The sequence below is a fragment of the Haliotis cracherodii genome, unplaced genomic scaffold, assembly GCF_022045235.1.
Source record: "Haliotis cracherodii isolate W230 unplaced genomic scaffold, xgHalCrac1.p SCAF_11, whole genome shotgun sequence".
Taxonomy (NCBI): domain Eukaryota; kingdom Metazoa; phylum Mollusca; class Gastropoda; order Lepetellida; family Haliotidae; genus Haliotis; species Haliotis cracherodii.
Genome location: NW_027266266.1, coordinates 29,982,269 through 30,004,817, shown reverse-complemented (window position 1 = coordinate 30,004,817; position 22,549 = coordinate 29,982,269). Strand labels below are relative to the sequence as shown.

At 38.9% G+C, this 22,549-nt stretch overlaps 1 protein-coding gene across 2 annotated transcripts in view; it reads right to left on the bottom strand.

The window, feature by feature from the left end:
* Positions 1 to 2,696: 2,696 nt before the first annotated feature.
* LOC139456410 (Na(+)/citrate cotransporter-like) overlaps positions 2,697 to 22,549 on the bottom strand; it is a 176,748-nt gene continuing 156,895 nt past the window's right edge. For both annotated transcript variants that reach the window (XM_071238113.1, XM_071238114.1), the window contains 8 exons: positions 21,759 to 21,884; positions 21,447 to 21,536; positions 19,379 to 19,483; positions 16,310 to 16,398; positions 16,033 to 16,139; positions 14,870 to 15,031; positions 4,972 to 5,109; positions 2,697 to 3,779 (listed from right to left, as the gene is read on the bottom strand). In XM_071238113.1, coding sequence (XP_071094214.1) covers positions 3,603 to 3,779; positions 4,972 to 5,109; positions 14,870 to 15,031; positions 16,033 to 16,139; positions 16,310 to 16,398; positions 19,379 to 19,483; positions 21,447 to 21,536; positions 21,759 to 21,884 — 994 coding nt within the window. In that variant the 3' untranslated portion in view covers positions 2,697 to 3,602. The remainder of the gene's footprint in view (positions 3,780 to 4,971; positions 5,110 to 14,869; positions 15,032 to 16,032; positions 16,140 to 16,309; positions 16,399 to 19,378; positions 19,484 to 21,446; positions 21,537 to 21,758; positions 21,885 to 22,549) is intronic.

Below are 22,549 nucleotides of genomic sequence, written 5' to 3'. Positions count from 1 at the left end.
ATTAAAGCAAATATTGGTTACACCTTCTTGGGTTGTCAGTCTAGATTTGAAGAGGTCATAATACGACGATGTCGTATTTGGCCATAGCAGGTATACACATGAGTATATATTGAAAGTTAAGGATCCTCCGATGTGTATCCCTTGTGATGAAAGAATCACGGTCAAGCATGTCCTGCTTGACTGCTTTGAATTTTCCATCGCAAGGGATAAATATTTCAAAGCATCAAATTTTAAGGACCTTTTTTATAATGTGAGTTCTGAATTAATCATTTACTTTTTAAAAGAAATATCACTGTTACACCATTTTTGAAGCACAAGTATTTAACTGATAAATTCATTTTTTAATTGGTATGAGTAAATTTGATATCTGCGATTGTTCGTTTATTTCTACTATGGTTTTAATCGTAGTATACTTGTAATTTTCAATTGTTGGCTTAACTTTCTAACAATCGCCAGCAGCCAGAGGGATGGTGTAAATCCTGCTGGAGTACCATGTAGGTAGCAGAAGTACCGTAAGTCCCCATGGTACCTAGTACCTATCTTTGGTTATTAGTGATCTATAGCCCATTTTTAATTTGTATTGTTATGAATAGTTCAAATTTTATAATGACATGCTAGTTTTAAATATACGACTGTGATAATCTAGTTATTTTACTGTCCTTTGTCGACAGGTTTTATAGTTCAGTTTGGTGTTTCATTAATATATAACTTGATTTAGTCACGATATGGCTGAAATATTGCCGATGTGACTATAAACCATAACTCACTCACTCACTCACATGATATATTCACGATGTTTGGGTTGAACACAGTAACATTCTCTGAATGAGGGAGTTGGGTTAAAAGCGGCTTTGGATAGAACTCCACTTATATCACGGCGTGTCAGCTTAATTCATGTGGGAGGAATTCCGAGGTGATGCAGGTCTTAGACGAAACTCTGCGATTGGGCCAACCGTGCCCTCGTACACAACTGTAAGAAACTATCAAACAACAAAGATGTTTTAGATGAGATATGTATTGCGTAACATCCCATGAAGAAACAATGGCAATATTACACTATCACAAACTACAAAATATACTCAACCGCAAAAGAAACGTCACCCCAAGTAACATTGCATGAAAAGTTGTCATTTAAATATCTGGGTAATTTTTGTCAAAGTTTCTAAAATTTAACATTACCTTGTCCGGAAAAATGAAATTTGATTATAAAAAAACAAAGCAGATGACAATAAAACCGATCGCCCAAACGCTTCACGGCAAAGGCCATGATAACCCGATGCACGGGAGTGAAATGCACATGCGTTCCCCCATTTTTTGCCCTATAAAAATATATACAGATCAAATAACATTCATTCGTTATTGAACTGCTACCCATGCAAAGATTGACTAAAAATCAGCGACACCAAGGCCGTAGAACGATTGCAAGCTGGACAAACTGCCCGACAAGTAGCCAATGCATTTCAAGTCAACGTAAGGACCATATACAGGCTCCAGCAACGATACCAGACCACCAACACTACAGATTACGTAGTGGAAGACCAAGGGCCACTACCCGACGTCAGGATCGTCAGATTGTGCGACAGCATCTTCAAGATCGCTTTGTTACTGCTGCGGAAACTGCTCGACAGACCATGGGGACACACCATCGACACAGTGCAGACACCGTGCGTCGACGATTGACGAGCAGACACCTCCACTGTCACAAGCCACATCGTGGACCCATTCTGACACCACGTCATCGCCGGGACCGTTTTCAGTGGGCAACACAGCACCAGCATTGGCGCATCCGGCAATGGAGAAGAGTCCTCTTCCCAGACGAGAACCGTTACTGTATCTCAACAGCAGATGGCAGAGAGAGAGTCTGGAGACGCCATGAGGAACGTTATTCGGATGCTTGTGTTGTTGAGAAAGACTCGTCGGTTGGTCCGAGCATCATGATGTGGGTCGGAATTGGTCTTGCACAGAGGGTCGGCCCTGTGGTCGTCAAGGACATCGGTCCAGGGAGAAGCAATGGTGTCACAGCAGCTCGGTACATTGATCAAGTCTTGAGACCATACGCCATACCTCATTTGGAACGTCGCCGCAACCATGAGTTTCAGCATGATAACGCCCGTGCCCACACTGCCAGAGCAGCAAAAGACTTCCTCCGGCAGAATGGCATCAGAACCATGCAGTTGCCTGCCCTCACTCCCGATTTAGATTCCATTGAGCACCTGTAGGACGAACACGGCTGAATGACGTCCGACCAAGGCCGACAACTGAAGCTGAACTGTGTCAGGCGTTCCTCAGAGTGTGGGCTCAAGTGCCTATGGCCTTCATCAACCGCCTCATCCATTCTATGTATCGACGTTGCACAGCAGTCATCAATGCACATGGCGGACACACGAGATACTGACTTGTGATGTCATTTTCTCAGAGACTAGTTTTGTGTTTCACTTTAAGAACATTTGATACTTTAATTTCAATATTGAAGATCAGTTTTGCCAAGTTTTATCTTTTTAATATGTCTCAAAGTATGTTTACAGTGTTTGGACAAATAAGGTTTCTCATATATATATCCATGGTGACGTTTCTTTTGCGGTTCAGTATATGTGCACAATAGGTACAATTAAAACATACAGGTACATTCAACATACACAGGAGGTACATTATAACAATTTTATTTTAAAACAAGTGTATTATAATGATATGGAAACAATATGATTCAGCAAAACTATGACAAGGTTGTACATACAAGGAATTTGTTTATAATTGTTGACATGATAACAGTTCTTGGTAGTTGTTTCTGGATAACTGTTGGTTAAACCATTAAGAAATGTTCCTTGTAACAGAGTGTACCAAATTCTTTACCATGATTGATACTTACATATGCTGGTTAGGTTATTTGAGGCTTTGTCAGTGGTAACAACTACATGTACACACGTTTCATGTAGGACAGCCTGACATTTAAATAGGGTTTATGGCAATTCAAACCAACGACAACAACCCGCAGCCAAGTCCACGCTCTGCAACACGTTTCTTTATAATTGAACAACTTGGATAAAATGCTTTTCGTATTTGAAAATGAAACTCTTGATAATTCCTGATATTTTGTCTGAGAATCTCACTTAAATTATGGCATCAATTCCATTGCTCGCAAATTATAAATTCAAGACCATTCGGTACTTGTCTCTTTACCAAATGGTATATCTGGTTTGTCCGAACGTTTCAAGGCAATTTGAAGAACTTGTGGGTTCCAACTGTCATAGACCCATCCATTTGCAATAGTTGCTTGAGTTTATGTATATGAAAAGCATGTTTCAATAGTAGTTTATGTATTTATGTTTATCCAACCACTTACTTTATATTGAATCATATCATGCTTCACATGATTTTTTATTGTAAATGTAGTTGGTAACTGAAATAGGACAACAGGATTTAACAACTCATATTTTACACTAGAAGTGATATGTTTCCAATAAATGAAAAATAATATTTTCTAAGATAACATATTAAATATCAAGAAAGGTGTTATGGAAGTTTATGCTCCAGCCAAACACAAATGAATACAAGTATTTTCTGGTTAACTGAAACAGTGTTGTTAAACACAGCCGTGTGATATGTCATGGAGGCAGGGTGAGATCGAGTACCATCCTTGTTGTTACATTGGGACCAAGTGTTCTGTTCATGGTCGAAATATCCGATATCACATCGAGCTTATAGAAGGGAACAGCCCACGCGTTGAGGGCACAGTTGACAACAATCAAGGAAAATATATTGACGCCCAAACCAACGAGAACCTGCAATGAAATATAGTCATTATGACCTGTAGTACTCTTCGACTTTCAGGCCTCTGCTGCATTAACATTCGTCACATCAATTTGGTCAATAATGTTGTCATCGATTCATGTGTTAAAATGCGAACAATGTAGCTTGGGCGTCAATAACATTCGAGTTAGAATTTAAAGCATATGTACAAATATGAGACAAACAAAAACTATTCGACATGATGTTTCATCATCACATACGTACGTAGGTGAAGGGCCAAGGCCGAGGCTGAGTCAACATGCTAAACATATATTATGTAATATTCCTAATACTGCATAGTTCTTCCATGACTACCCAATACACTCTAGTCAATTACTCTGTGAGGTAATTAAGAAATTCGAAAAATACACAAGGCATAGAAGGGTTCAGAGGTCAAACTACGTGAATGACAAATGGTAATGATTACTATGTTTCCGCGAAAAGGGACGTTAAAAAAGAGATTTGCCTGATTTTTGTCACTGATGTGTCTAATTTAGAAATGTTTTCCACATGTTCACATGCAGCTTTTTGAAAGCTGAGACCTTGGATTGGTAATCCTGATTAAGATCAATGATGCTCTTTGAAATCTTCGGAAAAAGAACATGCTCGATTGTATCTCAAAGCCCTGAGCTGCTGTAAAACTGCTTGGCCAAAGACATTTTATTGTTTCGAATTTGCCGACCCGAACAGAACCTCCGATTCAGATGCAGAAACAAACCGATCAGCAAGGAGGGGAGGACAATTGGTAAACATGGGAATGCCTACTTCTTGCCTGAATCGCTTATCTCCAAATTTCACACAGATGCAATCAATGAGAAATCCAGCCAATCACACATTATTTTCTCAGTAAATTTCAGAAGACATTTGCTCTCATTTTGGACTGTCCTGAACCTTGAAAGATAGAGATATGACTATCTGTATGGTCGACACGTTTAGTGACAAATAGCCCATGGATCACAGAATAAAGTATATTTTGTGGAATAGTGAAATGAATGTATACTGTATTCATTTTATTCAGATAAAGAAATGTTGGAATTTAGTTTCCTGTTTCATCACATGATCGACTGTTTCAAAAGGTTATTGTCCAAATCTAAAACGTTCCACAGAACTAAATATTTATGAAAAGACAGAAGCTTATGCAATGATTTAGAAATGATGTTTGAACTATTTGGTACCATGTCTTACCATGTCTTTTACTTGTAAGTATCCAGATGCAAACACAATAGCGTTTGGTGGAGTTGCCACTGGCAACAGGAAAGCAAGGGACGTAGACAACGTGCAGGGTATCATGAAATACAGGGGGTTAAGGCCCATTGTAGTTGCCTGAAAAACATCACATATGTATATTGCACTCATATTTTAACATATTCTGATGTTACTTACGAGTAAGTGTGTGCAAACGCTGATTACTGCCTTACAAATAATGATACATCAGTGTAAACTTTATACGAAGGATGAAGGAATAATAATGAAGTCAATGGTTACCTATAATTTATTATACTGAGGCGACATTGTTTGTGAGGAAATGTTCCCCAAAAATTGACGTATTCTGAGCAAAATGTTTAAGAATACAAGTGTGCTCTTAATTAAAGAATGGTCATCAGGGGACGACATAAACTACCTCAAATCACGTATCCAATGTATACATGAAAAAAAAAGTTGAATAATCATTGAAACTATTTCCCTGTAAATACGTTTACATAATGTTCCTAAAGATAAGCATTCATGTATGGGTTTTATTTGATGGTTTGATGTCAATTTACTGTTTGAAAGGTTTTGATCTGGAACCAAGCATTATAAAGTACAAATGCGTGTTTTTAGTTTACTGATATCAATGAAAATCGCCGAACAACTGTGTCTAAGCCAAATTTGTTTCAAGCTTTCTACAAACATACTAGAAAATTAAGCATTCATAAAACCATGACAGTACGGATGCATGAATGGGTTAACCTGGTCGAAAGCCGGTTTGTATACCGTTCAGTGCCGCGCTGTGCTGTCAACACCTCGAGATAGTAGATAGCTATGTTTACCTTGGCATAACATTCAATAGAAATCGAATGATGATAAGCGCAATCAAATCTATTGCCTCTAATGCCAAGAAAGCTATGTTCTGTCTCCTGAAGAAAGCACGAAATATTAATCTACCTCTCGATTGCCTTATATCGGCGTTTGATTCTATGGTATCACCTATCTTGTTATATAGTACAGAAATATCTGGGTACGAAAATTTACAAATTACAGAGCGCTTTCATCTAACATTTTTAAAGTTTGCTACTGGATTAAGAGCATCAACTCCAAACTTTATGGTTTATGGCGAATAAGGCAAGGAACCTCTACGCATAACAATCTCAAAACGTGTAATTAAATTCTTGCATAACATCGCAACACCTATGTGTGTTAAGAAACTTTCACAAATGATTTATCACATTGTTGAAAAGAATCAGGATGTAAGCAATCCCTGGCTAGAATGGATTAAAACTATATTAAAGAACTGTGGACTAACACACATATTCTATAACCCTAATACTTGTACTACCATATGGCTGGTTGCAAAGGTAGGCCAGATACTTCAGGATCAATTCCTACAAGTATGGAGATGCAATATGGCATTGAGCAGTAAAGGTTACTGTTTTCAGTATCTGACAGAAACACCAAAATTTGAAAGATACCTTCTAATGACAAAATATGTATGTTCCAATCTTAAAATTCAAAACATGTAACCATAATTTACCTATTGAAACCAGCCGTTGAAATAATGTAAAGAAAGAGGATCGTGTATGTGAACTGTGCAACTCTCCTTCAGTTGCAGACGAATTCCATTATCTGTTTAGATGCCAGGCTCTGTCAAAACATAGATTTGTATACTTACCAACCGCTTACCAAAATAATTGGTCTAATTTGTATACATTCAAGAGGTTATTGTCCAGTCAATACACTAGAGATCTTAAGAACCTATCAAGATTTTTTGATGAATTATTTAAACAGTAAGAAAACTCAAAACAGAAAAGATATAACATATCCATGCATGACATACTGTCATCTTGTCAAAGATTAATACTTTGTTTACATGCTTGCTCTTTTGTACTCTTTTGTGCCACCGCCGATGGTTTGGAGAAATAAACTGTTAAACTGTAAAACAATGTTGTCATTGCATACAGCGTACTGAAATGTTATTATTTCGTTACACAGTGTATCCATATTGTGCAAGATTGTGTATTTCAAACAAACTCAAAACAGAATTCTCTAGCAAAGCCATCGGTGAAAGCCATCTAGTATTTCCTTACTCGTAAGATGACAGCACCCGGATCAGCATGGTGAAGCCAAAAAAGCTCATTTCTTCGAAATATAGATTTAATAGTGATGTATGCTGAGTTTGATACACAATCCCGATGAAATTGTAGGTGTTCTTTACGTCAAAACACAGTTGACGGGAGTGATTGTCATTAATTCATGACCAAACTGACTGACAATAAGAACAGTTTGTAGAGGGATAATTGAACGTATTGAACAGTATTATCATTTCCTAATGATTAAATAGACTCAGCAAGCTTACTATCGCCCAAGTACATGTCGTTTCAATCAAAATCGTTGAAAACATTTTCATTGTCATTCAACTTTCACCAAACCTGTACTGAACAACAAAAGTTCCTGTGACATTGAATAAGATTTAATGCAAAGTTATGTGTTTCACCAAATCTGAAACAATTTCGGTTTGCGTGTGTGTCCACCTCTGGTTGCGATGCAAGCAACACATCTTCGTCTCATGGAATGGACCAGGCGTCGCACAAAGTCCCGTGGGATATCTGTCCCTATATGCTGGAGCATGTTTCAAAGTTCCTGGAGTGTCTGTGGAACACGTGTTTGACGTCGAAGGCGCCGATCCATCTCATCCCACATGTGCTCGATTGGTGAGAGAGCAGGGGAGCGAGCCGGCCAGGGGATAACAATCACGTTGTTTAGTTGAAGAAAATCCTGAACAAGTCGAGCAATATGAGGCCGGGCATTGTCATGTTGAAAGGTAATGCCTGGGCCATGACTACGCCAAAACGGTAGAAAGGCCGATGATCTCGTCGCAGTAGCGCTGTCCATTGAGATTTCCCTCTACTATCCACTACCCGAACGGGTCCTCTGTCTTGCTGTAATCCCATCCCATATCTTCTTTCATGACACAATGATTGACGTAACGCTCACCTCGACCTCGGTACACTCGAATCCGTCCATCGCCGTGGCTGAGGTGAAAACGAGACTCGTCAGTGAATAGAACTTGTCCCCACTGCATGGCCCATCCAGCGTAGACGCTGTCTTCACCAATGTAGACGTGCTTGAAGGTGGTTTCCTGTCAAAATGGGACGTCTAGCGGGTCTTCTGGCGACAATCCCTGACATCTGAGGCGACGGCGTACGGTTTGTGAAGATTTTCGTCGAAGCCAGGGGTGCTTCTTGCAGTCACTGTTGCTGGCTGAAATCGATTTCGTAGGTGTGTTGTTCGAATCCAGTTGTCTTGTCGATTATTGGTTACGCGTGGCCTGCCACTCCGAGGATGGTCTCTGACTGCATTCGTCTGTTTCCAACGTTGCCATAAACACCAAATGGTGTTTCTGTGGACGTTAAATTGTCTTGCAACATCACGTTGACTCGATCCTTCTTCAAGCAGACCAATGGCTCGCAGACGCTCATTTTCGGACAGAGGTGGCATTTCGTAATGTTGAATAATTGCGTAATTTTGTTGTTTTGCTGAGTGGTTGTTGTCAGCACGATGCGAAAAAATTCATATGGAATCCCGTTAACGCATTTGTTTTTATACCCATTCTTAGGTAGTGAAATGCATGGGGCTTGCATAAAAGTCAACTTTTGCATGGAATGCATGCTTTTCTGTAGCAGCTTGTGACTTGATTCCATACATGTACTGCAATATTGAAAACCAAACTTCACTTGTTTGAAAAATACACTAAAATATTGGTGTCACAGGAACTTTTGTTGTTGAGTATATTTTCAATCTTTCTTAACTCGGGTGATACCTTGTACAAGAATCATTTCACTGTACAACCACGCAGAACACTTATTCATACTTTGGATGGTCTGCATGTTGGTAATGGTTTAAACCAAATTGATACTCTTTCCAAAAGAAGTAGGGGATCATGAAATACAAAATGTTAATGCAGAATATTAGAAGAGAAGTGTTGACGACAAACATCCTAAGAACGTTAATGCCTGTGAAACCTAACACCAAAACACTGCCTGATGTTTGCACGTGCCCCTAGCAGCAGCGCCACACACGTGCGTCATTCCTGACTTTGACACTGTCGAAGAAGGTAGATTAATCTCCATGGACCATTATTTCTGCCAATCTATTCATCACACAGCTGTTTTTTTGCAACAGGCGATGCAAATTTCATCAGGCTTACGAGTCAGACGATGAGAAATCGTCTACATCATCGCTCACCATCCCCTGTTTTGCCACCCCTTACAAAGTGTCATATTGCGAACAGACGTCAATTGTATACACAGCGTCGGACATGGGGTAATCGTCGCTGGTCACGTGTAATGTTTTCAGACGAATCCCGATTCACTTTGCACTTTCTTGACAGGCGTGGTCGTGTCTAGCGACATCGAAACGTACGTCAAGCCAATGTCAACCTCAGAATGACAGATTTTGACGGTGGGACGGTTATGGTGTGGATTGGCATCACTATGACTGAGCGATCCCCACTCCATATTGTGAAAGGAAGGGTCACTTGACAGCACCATCAGGATAACATATTGACACCCTTTGATGTCCAATTTGCACTTCTACTTTTTGTCTTTCAGGACGGGAATGCTCGTGCTCACGCTGAACGAATTGTCATTGCTCACCTCCAGGAACACATTATCATAGAATACCATTGCCAGCGATGAGCACAGACCTTTCCCCCTTTTGAACACGTCATGGGCATGTGCGTCAACGTCATTAGCCACTGATCACGTTGGCTTAACCTGTCAGGCGAGTGGACAGAGGAGTGGGACAGACTCCAACAATTCGGGATTCTCATAAGCACCATGCCTCGTCGAGTTAATGAACGTTTGACAGATCGTGGCTGTATCGCACTACTGATCCAAAAACGTCAACTTAGAAATTTTTCATCTCGCCCCCTGCTTCATTCTTGATCGTTGGTGATCAATAACATCTACTGTCATACTTCACTACCGCGTGTGATGTGTTCACTACTACTACTGTTACTAATACTACTAGAAACTAATATATTTTACCATTTTCGAAGTTCTTTCCGAGTAGCTCCTACTTTTTGAGGAGTATATTGAAATCTGTACAACACGTGTTGAGCAGGCTATTCGTTCATTCCAGAAGAACGATAGCATGCGTAGGTGAAAGACGGAAATAATATTTTTACAGTACATTTATAATTGATATCAATATGATAGAGAAAAGTACGCAATATGAATTATATCAAATGTTATATTTGGGAGAACACTTACTCAGTAAAGTAATTCAGGTACTCTTCCATCCGGGATTCGAACTCACACTTACAGAGTTTGGCACCAAATCTCCAGCACACAAATCTAACCCACTGAGCCACCGAGGCCACCGAGTCCGAGAACTGGTAGTCCAGGTAACGTACTTTGTGTGCCCCTCTGATAAGTGTGAATTGGCACGGGTTCTATGGCCGAAAGTAATGAATATACAATGATATTTAGCAGTTTCAGAAAATAGGTCTAAAAAATATGTTGTTAAATCAGGGAATATGTAATATACCTGTAAAATTCAGAGATAGTACATTTTCCCTGTAACATACATACAGTTTACCTTGATGATTATCTGTAACATGTTTTCTTGTAAAGGGCATTCGTCGTGATGCTGAACTGTTATTAAGTTTATATTTTTATCTGCATAATGTTATGATACCAAAATATATTTTTATTTCTAATTTATTTCCTAATATGAAATATTTCAATGTCATGTGAATACATATGTATATAAACAGCAATCTGGCTCATACATAAAAATTAGAGATGATTGCATTCTTGTGTTTAATTAGATGCTTGACTCACAAGCTTGAACCACATATGTTCCCTCCGTGGATGTTTTTGTTTACAAATAGCTGGGGCAAAATAAAGTTAAAAAATATCTTTCATGTATACTACCAGATTGGATGATATCCTTGCTGAGATTGGTGCACCACTTCGAACAGATCAAGTATTGAACCCATATAATAATTCTGATAATCGTCATGCAACCTCAAAATATGCAGATCATATATGTAATGTTGCCAGTGGTATATACCCTGGTTTTAATTTACACTAAATAGTGTACTGAAAATGATTTGTTATCCCTTCAGTATGTATACCGGGCGATATAGTATATATATAATTGTTTGTCCAGGTCATATCTCTGAAACTGTTGGGTATTCTTTGCACACTCAAAGACCAGGTTGCCAACGTGTGCCCTTTGCTATTGCTATTTTTTATTTATTCCGTTTCCACGGCAACACGTTTGACTTTGACTCTGTTCACGTTTGTCCGTGTCTATAGGAAAAATACTCTTAATGAGAACAAATTGAAATTAAGGATTGAGGGTTAACTCTTGTTACAACCCTTAATGTAAGAATTCTTCTAAATGTAAAAATATGTACATTAAGGGTTAAGGGTGCAAATGAGTAATCATTTTTACATTCCCTTTTAACAACGACCACTTGGTTGCTATATGCAGGCTTTATGAAATCGTTTATGATCCCTAAAACTTTTAACCGATTTCTATCAAACTTACTGTTGTACAAAGGCTATATTTCGATACTCTACAAGGTAACATTATTTCCTTTAATATCCTAATACCAAAGCGATGGGAAGGAGGAGACCAAGCAGATCAGACAAAGCCGTAGATGGTGATGGGTTGTTAGAATGGTCCACTAACAGAGTTCTGGAAAACGACTTCTTCTATATATATTTACTTATTTAGATGTTTGAGACCTGTAAATTACAAAATGGCGACTGTGAGGCCATCTTGGATTTCTGCTGATCATCCACACCTGGTTTCAAAAAGACAACTTATTAGTATGGGAAAATAGTCATAAATACTATCTAAATTTCGACCAATCAGAGGACTCCATTCCGTTGCTATTGTAATAAAATATGCTTTGTGTGAACAAATATATCTACATATCTTTGGCCGAAATCGAACAACTTAATTTTTACCAATCAGATGCCTCGGTTTTATTGCCATGATGGTAAAAAGGCTTATTCGGTTGAAACCTGAAATACATTGTACCTAAATACCAAATTTTAACAAAATCTCTGAATATCGATCAATCAGCTCCGAAGATGCCGCTTTCCGTTGCCACGGAAGCAAGATAGTAACCAAAATAAAGTCATACTGTATAGTGTCCCTAGATACACCTTTGTTCCAAGATTTAACAAAATCGGCTAAATGACATGTCAGTAATGGGTTGTCGTTGTTGAGAGATTGTTGGAATATGAAAGTTCCTTTGCTCTACAATATGTTGTCCCTGAAAAAACGTGCAAAGTTGAAGGATGAATAGTTTCTGTTAATAATTGGTTTTCACTTTATTCAGTACTTGTAGGCAAGTTTTTTGTACAAACGAAATACAATTTAGGTGCAAACTGTGTTAAATGCAACACATTTCTTTACTCATTTTTTAAACAAAAATACAGTTTTAACATAATTGCTTATTATTAAAGTTGGAGTATTTGTGTTCTTACAGCTTTGGGGTATTCAGGTATTTTGCTGTTTTCATATTACTAATAGTTGCGATAAAATTTAGATTTTATGTAACTTTGCCTAAGATGGCTATAAGCTGGACAAATTATCAAGTGATATTCATTTTTGATATGGTTTAAGTAACTAACTTTTCATTTTCTAAATGCACGAGGAATGTTGAAATGTACAATTTCACAATTGTGAGAACTGAGCCGAAAACGATTTAATGTGGTCCTGAATTAATTGACCCGTGAAGATTCCGGGGTAGAATAGGTCTTCAGCAACCCATGCTTGCCGTAAAAGGTGATTATGCTTGTCGTAAAAGGCGACTAACGGGATTGGGTGGTCAGGCTCGCTGACTTGGTTGATGCATGTCATCGATCACAATTGCGTGGATCAGTGCCCATGATATCAATCACTGGATTGTCTGGTTAAGACTCGACTATTTACAGACCGCCGTCATATAGCTGGAATACTGCTGAGTGCGGCGTTAAACAACAAACCAAACCAAAAAAACAAAAGCAAAACCTGAATTTATTTACAGTTATACTACTGATATAGGCTAAAAGATGATTCAAGGAATCGTGATTGGCATTCAACTGTCCAGACATTGCATTAAATGTCCATTTTCTAAGAATCTACTCAAATACCCTGAAATTCATTATAAATGTCTTTCTCAATAATAATGTTGAAGTGTTATTTAATCAACAAAATGTTTATCTAAACACTCTAAAGACAGCAACGTATCGAGTTATAAATCAAAAATAAAAATAAATACATAACAAGCAAACATAAAGAAGACGCGTCCTGATTTCTTCATTATCGAATAAACTTGGGACGTTAAAGAGTTTTCATTGCAGAACAGAAGCTGGGCGATACCAATGTCATCGGATAGAACAAACATTTGACAACAAATAATGATATTGGTGAGTTGTGATTGAAATTTACTGACAAGAGCATCAAGGTAACACAGGTACTGTTTTTGACGTTAGACAATACTTAAAAAAGAATTGAGCTGCAGGGTTAAGTAAACGAGTTTCGTTTGACGTTTCAGGTGAAAATGTTCCTTAAAGTCTCTAGTTGACATGACACGTGAAACAGATCAGAAGCGGGTATAACCACCACGTGCCCGGATGACGCATTCCACCCTATGTCTCATGCCTCCAGTCGGACGTATCTGTTGATGGGTCCACAACAACCACTCCTGATGCAATGTTGCTTCCGATTGGTGTAAATCTTGTACAGGAGGATTTTGTGCCTGTGTGCGCCGCCCCTGAATATCCCAAATATTTTCAAGGGTGTTCAAATCTGGGCTCATTGCTGGTCAGACTAGAGTCGTTATTGCATTGGCCCTCATGTTATTCACGACATACCTGGCATTGTCATCCTTGTCCTGAGGTCGAGTAGCATGAGGGTGGCTGTCAAAATGACGAACGACGACTGGCCTCAAAACGCCCCGGATGTACAGACCTTTGTTCAGTTGCCCCTTATGGTGACTAAATCCAACCTGCAAACATGAGCGATATACCACCAAACCATTACCGAGCCCCCGCCGTATACAACAGTCGGTTTTATGTTCCTGGGGGTGAAGGCCGTGTTCTGGTGCCTCCAAACTTTCGTTCTTCCATCAGTGACGTGGGGCAGAAAGCGACTTTCGTCAGACCAATGGATCCGTCTCCAAGTTCTCACATTCCAGTTTGGTCGCTCAATACACCATGCTAAACGAGCAGCTTTGTGATGATCTCTCAACAAAGGACGCTGTATGACTCGTCTTGCCTTCAGTCCTGCTGCTTTCAGCCGATTCCTGACGGTTCTGGTGCTGAAACGACGATTTGGCAACCACAGCTGTTTCCGACGAGTACTTCTTAAAATGGGTTCTCTGTGTATGAGACGAAGAAGGTTCTGTCTTCGCGATGTGTCGGCACAGGAGGTCTTCCGGATCTGGGACGGTCCTGTACACCACCGGTCTGAGCATGTTTCTTGACTAAACGGCTTACGACAGTGTGATGATACCCCAAATTCCGACCAATGGCATAACAAGACATTCCTGGGTTATGCATGCCGATTATTTGCCATCTTGTGGCGTTTGATAATCGCCTTCGTGCCATGGTCACACAATGTCAAGGAATAACTCCTTAAAAACGAGCTTAAGAAAGCAATTTTAACGTTTGGATATACTGCTTTTAGATATATTTGAGGGTAGCATGCTACATGACTGATTACATCATCTCGTGAAAACATTATTCATCCCGTAATTATATCTTTCATGACTGTTACAAATATTGGGAACAAACAATAATGACATATATCAGGGTGTGCTTAACTATTTTCTTTGTGTATATCATCAGTTATCGTTTAAAAAACGTCTTCCACTCACCAGTTCCCCAACTATTGGTAGGAAGAGTGTGGCTGTTGCTGCATTGCTGGTCACCTGTGTTGCCAGTGAAATGATGATTGATAAGACCATAGCGATGATCCATGGTTCGAGTGAAGACATCTCTAAAAGATGACCACTAACCCACCGAGACAGTCCTGATCGCTTGAAAAAATTTTTTTACAGTTTAATATATGTAAGAACATATCATTGCTCTTCTGAAGGTAAGATCTGAAGCAACACCAGATATGAGGCATGTATGTAATGGTAGTGTCCTGATCCTTAAAACCGTATTTGTTAAGCATTGTACTGTTGTTCCAATGGCCCCAAATACCATGTCTGAAGCCCGTAATGGCAACTTATTGAGATGGAGAAATGTCACTGAGATCGATAATGACTCACATGACGTTTTCTCAAAAGTGTTGTTATGGTACTGCAGAATGGATCAGTAATTGTGTTTGATGCCTTAACCTTTAATGGAAAAGTTGAGATCAAAGTGATCTATAGGACTATGAATTGTGATCCATTTTCAATTTTCACTCCTGAAATATATGGGTGTTGCGTGTTATATTTTTGTAACGGAAAGACGATCATAATACAGATCAAATGGACCGTATGTATTTAAATCTGTCAGGACAGATCAGAGACCGTTCCACAGGCGATCTTAGCGAGAGCACACCATACACTGACTTATGAGAGTATTAGCACTTTGATCGATATGTGGAACGAGGTCAAGGGAAGCTTCTACCTTTGTTCTATAGCTATAAAACCAGTAACATCTTAAATGTACTTTCAAACAGCTTTACAACCCAATGGGAATGACATAACTAGACGATAAACACACTAATGAGGCGACAAATTGATCTGACAGTGGCCTAGTTTATAATTCAAAATCTTTTAAATCTTTAGCTCATGGTGGTCAATCTTCATCCAAATTGAGATCTTGCCACCTGCCAATCAAACTAGACGATTGACCAAAGAGAACATCCGACAATTTGCTTCACAAACCTGTCGGGCTTTGAAACAATCATGTAGAAATTAAGAAAACTAGCAAAATAATTCAGCACGAATGGACTGCACTCCATCATCATTGAGGAGCTCTTTATTTTCTGCGACTAGAGCTATTATATTCATGGAGGAACCTGATAGCAATGTATGCATTTTACCTGACAGGCATCCGCTAGAGCAAAGCCTCCTCCCATCAGCAGTAACACACCCCATGCCATCCTTTCATTCACAGCTTTCCATGTCAGAATAGGCTGATAGCCTTGTGCTGGATGGAAACAATGCATAACAATTTTAATAACTCCGTGCACTGGTTTGCATTTACAACTATTGCATTGTTTCTATATGCATGTACATGCATGCGGATACCTCTTACATTTTTAAGTTATTGTTCGTAATTGCTCAGGCCTACAAAGATATTGCATACTTGGAGCTTACCTTGAACTGACCGATCGCCCGGGATCTTTGCTGGCAGTATAAAGAGTAAGGTAGCTATCATAACTGCGGGAACAGAATCACCTGAATATCTACAACAAAAGTAGCAGGGAAACTGTCATCTATAGCCATCAATTGATTTGTGGGCTCTTCGCGATGTCAAAAACGGTAATATCTTAAATATACCTTTATCAGATTCTTCCCAAAAATATAGTTCACATAGTGACAGTCGTGAGTTAGATGGTATATGTATGTCACTTTAAACAGTATTCCAATTATATCACGGAGTGCAGCTGAATTTTAGAGCGATGCAGTTCTTAGACGTTTACCACTTTGGTGAAATCCACTAGCACGGATGTGTCGCTGTGAAACCTAGAAAGATAATCTGGCTGTACCGGGATTCGAACCCACAATCATAGGTTTCTGGCCTGCCCAAGGAACCCAACTCTGCACAGCAAATTACGGCGCCTTAGACAACTGAGCCCCCCAGTTCCCCCCGTCGATCAAGAATGAACTTATGTACCACTGGCAGGCGTAAAATACGTTTACACCACTTGAAGTGGATGAGCAAACGGAGAGTAGGAAATGCCAGTATGATGATTCCGATTTATAGTCAGACTGAAGGAAACAGTGATTACTTAGGTTATAAACATACTATGATGTCAATGCAGAGCTAGGTTACCAGTAGATTTAACCGCGCTAAATTCAATTTGGAACCGAACGCGTAGCGTTGATTTCAAATGATAGATTTAGCACAAAACGTCTTTAGACTTACCACACATAAACAAAAGCAATAAAGGATGTAAAATCTCTAAAATATCAGTCACAAATCACATTCTAAGGTAAAGGTAAACAAAGACTCTCTGAATTGAAATCATTTTATAAATAAACGGGGTTAGCCCAACGGGCTAGGCCTGCAAGCTGATTGGTTAGTACCATCAGCAGGGTACAGAACATACTCGATGGTTTCATTGATTTTGGGGAGACCTGTGTTTTCTATACGTACCACGCACTCGAAATCATACCGTAACTACTGGAAGCAAAGGCAGTCATCCTATCAAACTCGCTCAGTGCACTACAAGCCATTAGTGGCAGGACCTCTAACTCTAGACCAAACACAGTCAATAATATTTTGCGCGAATACACGAAACTATCGGATCGATGCAAACTGGTGAAGTTATGTTGGATCTAACACAGACATTCATGGAAATAACAATGCAGACACACTGGCGAAGCAGGCTCTAGACAAAGCTGAGATACAGCCCGTTGTTCCCTTCAGTATACTAGAGATAAAAAGCAAAATCAAAAGTCCACATAGCCCCCCATAACGGCAATCCCAATGGGATGCAAGTAAGTTCGGCAGATGGCTACACAAAATTGAACCCTGGGTTATCGCAGGTTCAAGCATGAAGGGACACATGCACTTCTTCCTCAGAAATCACCATTTTCCGAGTGTTATATAGCAGTGTATTTAATGTAAGAAATGCAAGCTCCTCACAGCGATAGCCCGTTCGCGGAGCTCTCTATACTATTGCTGCCACCAGTCAAAACTCCCCACTGCGATAGGTGGCCACAATTATGCTTGGAGTTGAACACGCAACCGAATGACCGTTATGTTTCTTAACAAGTGACGACTGTCGTGACGCCAAATACACTTATCGTTGCTAAATTAATTTCTTTGTTTGTCAGTTTGAATTTTTATTTCATTACAACTATCATCTTTAATTGATATAGTAAGAATACAAGGGAGAAGTTGGTTGAGTTTCCGTTAGTCTGCAATCTCGAACCAATCTTCCTATTAAAACAAGAAAGTAAATTCATCTGGAAAACATGGTCAGTCGTAAACCTTTTCAAAATGAAATATGATGGCATTCCCAAAGACATAAACAAAAGTATAAACGTTACTACATTTGGGGTTAGAGGGCAAATTTCAAGATTCTTGTAATGGCCGCGCCCACACTGGTGGCAGAGACGTTACCGAGAGTGTAAGGAAGGTGTCACGCGCTGGGAAGGAGCTTGGTAAGAAATGGTGTGAATGTAACTATATTTTCATGCAATTGGAGTCTTCCAGAATCTTCTAGAACAGCTATAGACTAATCCACAATGACATGACACTTTCTAGAAGGTATTTATATTTTATATAAGTGGACAAGGGCATCACACATTACATCAAACCAACGTTACGGTTGTGTGTAGAACATATTTTCACCCTAGATAAGATAAGGTACGATAAGACATCCAGCCGAGGCCTATTTTGGAAGCATGACCAAACAGAAAATTCTCACAACAAAATAAAATGTGATTAGTACCACAACACGAACAAAAAACGCAGTTGATGTACAAGTAAAACCAATTTGTGATATGAATGGTCTTTGTAACATTTTTGTTCCGCCTCCGCCTCCGTGTATTTTCATTTCAGACTTTAAAATTGATAGACAGGACTACAGTGCAAATGGAACTTATTTACGCGCCCCTTTCGATGTTTTGAAACTTTGATATAACAAGGTTACAATATATCCAATTCTGCAAAGTTTTACCTACCCATGAGACTTGCACTTTAAAAACTAAAGAACAAATGTCTCATAGTTTACAATAATTTGGATAATTAGGTGATGAAGTGTAAGTATTCAAAGTTCCTTCAATTGAATCTGACGGTTATCCACTCATTGACTATATGTTATACCTGTTAGTTCTTATTGTATGCGTATTCACACACAATTTGGTCCGAGGAATACAAACTGTTTCATCAGTCAGCTAGATTGTGAATTTTCTCTTGTTATCTTGTTTGGCTAATGTGAAGACAGGTAAAAAGTGTGAGACATGAAAAAAAATTATGAAGCTTACTTTGCCATAAAGACTTTCTACTGCAAGTGGGTGAAACATCAATGCGTATTTTGCTCATATTTGTTCATGGTGTTTCGGGGGGTGTTTTTTCCGTTTAGCTGCAGATTATTTTTTAGGTCACAAGCGAATGTCCGCCTCTATTCTCGGCAATGCCCAAGCTGACCTTTTGAGCGATCACTTCGTATGTTTTGAATATTGTATAGTATCACCAAGGAGCTAATACTTTACCCTTTCTTCAGCAAGTCGCCCCAGCCAGGGATAAAACCAGGTTTCCGCGTAACCCACAGCAAAGCCAAAATGATAAAGTTAACCAACACAATCACCTCTGGGAATCTGAACTCGAAGGAAAATAAACAAAATAAACATAATGACACATACATGACATATGCAAGTAGGAGTGTATATACTATTTCAAATAGCCAGAACTTAGTTTGTTAAACATAGAAATCGGCAGTGGCTAATCAATTCATTTATATTTCGTTGTATTTCATGCCATGTGTCTGAGTTGCGTGAACAGCATGCTTGCCTGCAACTACTCTGGGGTTTTTTTCGTCAGATGTATACTGATATTTTGACGGACTTCTGCTCAGACGAATAGTGAAAACACTTAAATTGACGTAAATAAGTTGCATCAAGGCTCTGTTCCTCGTCAGGTGTATTCAGCGTAATAAATCCAAGACCACATGCTTGAACTGTGTTGAATGGTTCCATCCCTACCAAATGTCGGAAACGTTTCAAATTGAATGGGTAGAATGTTCATCTTTGTAGAGGTTACTGTAACCGAAAGCATCACACTAAATCTGAAGCACTGCTCTGAACGAGCATTTCGGACACCATAACTTAGAGGTTTTTCATAAACCGCCAGCTGTGTGCCTCTAAGGAGATTCAACACATTTCATAATTTGCTTAAATATTAGGATTGTAACAATTTTGTTATCAACGCAATAATTAAATCCGGTGGATAACATACCACTAATTATAAGGCTTGTGTTTCATTCTTTAAAAAATAGTTTCGGAAAATTGTATTTGTCGAAAACACTGACCATCGTTTTGGCAACGAACAACACGTCATGAATGAGCTCATTTAAACAAACGGCTCCCCATCGGCGCCATATGTGTGTAGCTGTTTGTGCATTGGAACGTGGTAGGGGCTTTACACTTCGCTAGTGTTTATGTATCTCGTCAGGCGTTGGATGGATGAATGAATGAAAGGAACTAGGCTTCATTTGTCAGTTGAACGTATGTATATACTAACAACATTTATGTGTGTGTTGTTTTTACGTATATACCTATGTACTGTGTGTATGTGTGTCATGTGTGTATGAATACACTAATACACAGTAGGGGAAATGAGTGGCCCAGTCATGAAAGGCGCCGTAACTCATTGTGCAGATGATCCTAGGTTCGAATTCCGGTTCGTCCCGATTGTGTTTTAAGGTTCGTCAGCAGCATGCCCATGTTCGTGGGTTCCACGAGACCTGAATCCCTTCGGGCGTTACTCCCACATTAAGCTGACATGCCATGACAAAGTGGAGTAAAACGAATCTCACTCACTCACTCATCCAATACACTGTATGTGACTGTTGTTTGCATATATACATTAACATACTGTATGCGTGTCTTCTTTGCATGTATACACTGATACATTGTAGGTGTATGTTGTTTGTATGAAAAGGCCAGTACACTGAATGTGTCTGTATGTATACACTAATATACTGAATATTTTTGGTGTTTATATGTATACACCAATATACTGTATATGTTCACACAATGTTATGTATGTGTCAGTTGGTTTTATGTGAACGCATATACTCTGCATGTCTGTTGTTTGTATGTATACACCAATACATCGTATGAGTCAGTTATGTGTATGTATAGACCAATATAATGTATTTGTCTGCTATTTTATTTATCCTCCAATACACGACATGTGTATGTTGTTTGTAGGTATCCACCAATACACTGTGTGTGTTTGTCGTGTTTATAGCTTCGAATTAGTGCGTCAGTACTGATCATGGGTTCCAGTTTACTGTGTATGTGTATACCTCAACAGATTGTGTGAATGGATGTCGTGTGTATATGTACACATCCATTATCTGTTTGTGTACATGCGTATAAGTATGCACCATCACAATGCCTGCCATGTAGTTGTAATTATAAATTCAATGGGTGAATTTGTCCGGTGCATATGTACATGTACATATCAATACAACACTTGCAGTGGCATATGCTAGCTGAGCCCGAGGAGACCATTCTACTGTCTGGAGGACCGTATGTGTGTCAATGTTGGACTTACGTCATTGCACCTAGTTTATCAGCTTCTTTCCTGATAACGTTTCTAACCGAGTCGTAGGAATCCTGGTCTTTCTGGCAGCATTTGAGAATCCTGTTTTCAAAAATCAGGTATATGTCATATATGCCATTACAGTACGCAAACACATAAGGTCATTCGTTCTGTTACATTTGTTTGTTTGTCGTTTAACTCTGCACTATTCAAGCTACATGAATTGAACATAAATTCGATTTTGCTACATCTTTTGAGACTATATTTGAAAAACGAGAAATTCTGACTAATGGAACAAAATAATTCCAAGTTAGATGTACTTACTTTGTTCTCACAGTGTACATGTAAAGCCATCCCCAAACAAACACGAACAAAACAGCTGATATTGGCAGTCCTACGACCAGCCAGTTGGCAAAGTTCACTTCCGATCCACCAGCTTTAGAAAAAGCCCTGAAATATGACCTTAAGAAGTAGCAATACGCTTTAAAAAAAACAGATGGAAGTGTGTGTGGAAGACATTACCTTAACATAAATAACTTTGTTGTTATTATGTTTGTAAATTTGAATGTAAGTGTACGTAATGATGAATGTGGACATAATTGTATGAATAGGCATGTAAATTATATAAAACATTCATTTACATTAAGGTACACAAATATTGACATACATTTACGTAAAGGTATGTGCATTTTGGCAAAGATTTACGTAAAGGTATTTAAGTTTATGTAACTTTACATCAAGAACGACATTATGGCAGCACTTTATTCAAATGCTCTAAAGTGTGACGAATGTGGCCCATCAAGTTGCAATTATGCAACAATAAACACGCTTATTTTCTCCCTCTATCATACTGGTAGGTAACGTCTGTTGTCAGGTGATAGGTGGACATTACCTCCGCTCGATCATACAGCATGTTTGATCTACATCTATATGGATCGGCGTCAATAGTTAGAATGTGCGTATGGATTAGGGTACTTTGATAAATCTAGAATATATTTTTAGAATTTATGAAAGCAATATGAGATCATTTATAATAATGGAACTAAATAAGTAGGATATTATTTACATATAGTACCACAAAGGGATGTGTCTATCTGTATTGTAATTGTAATTCG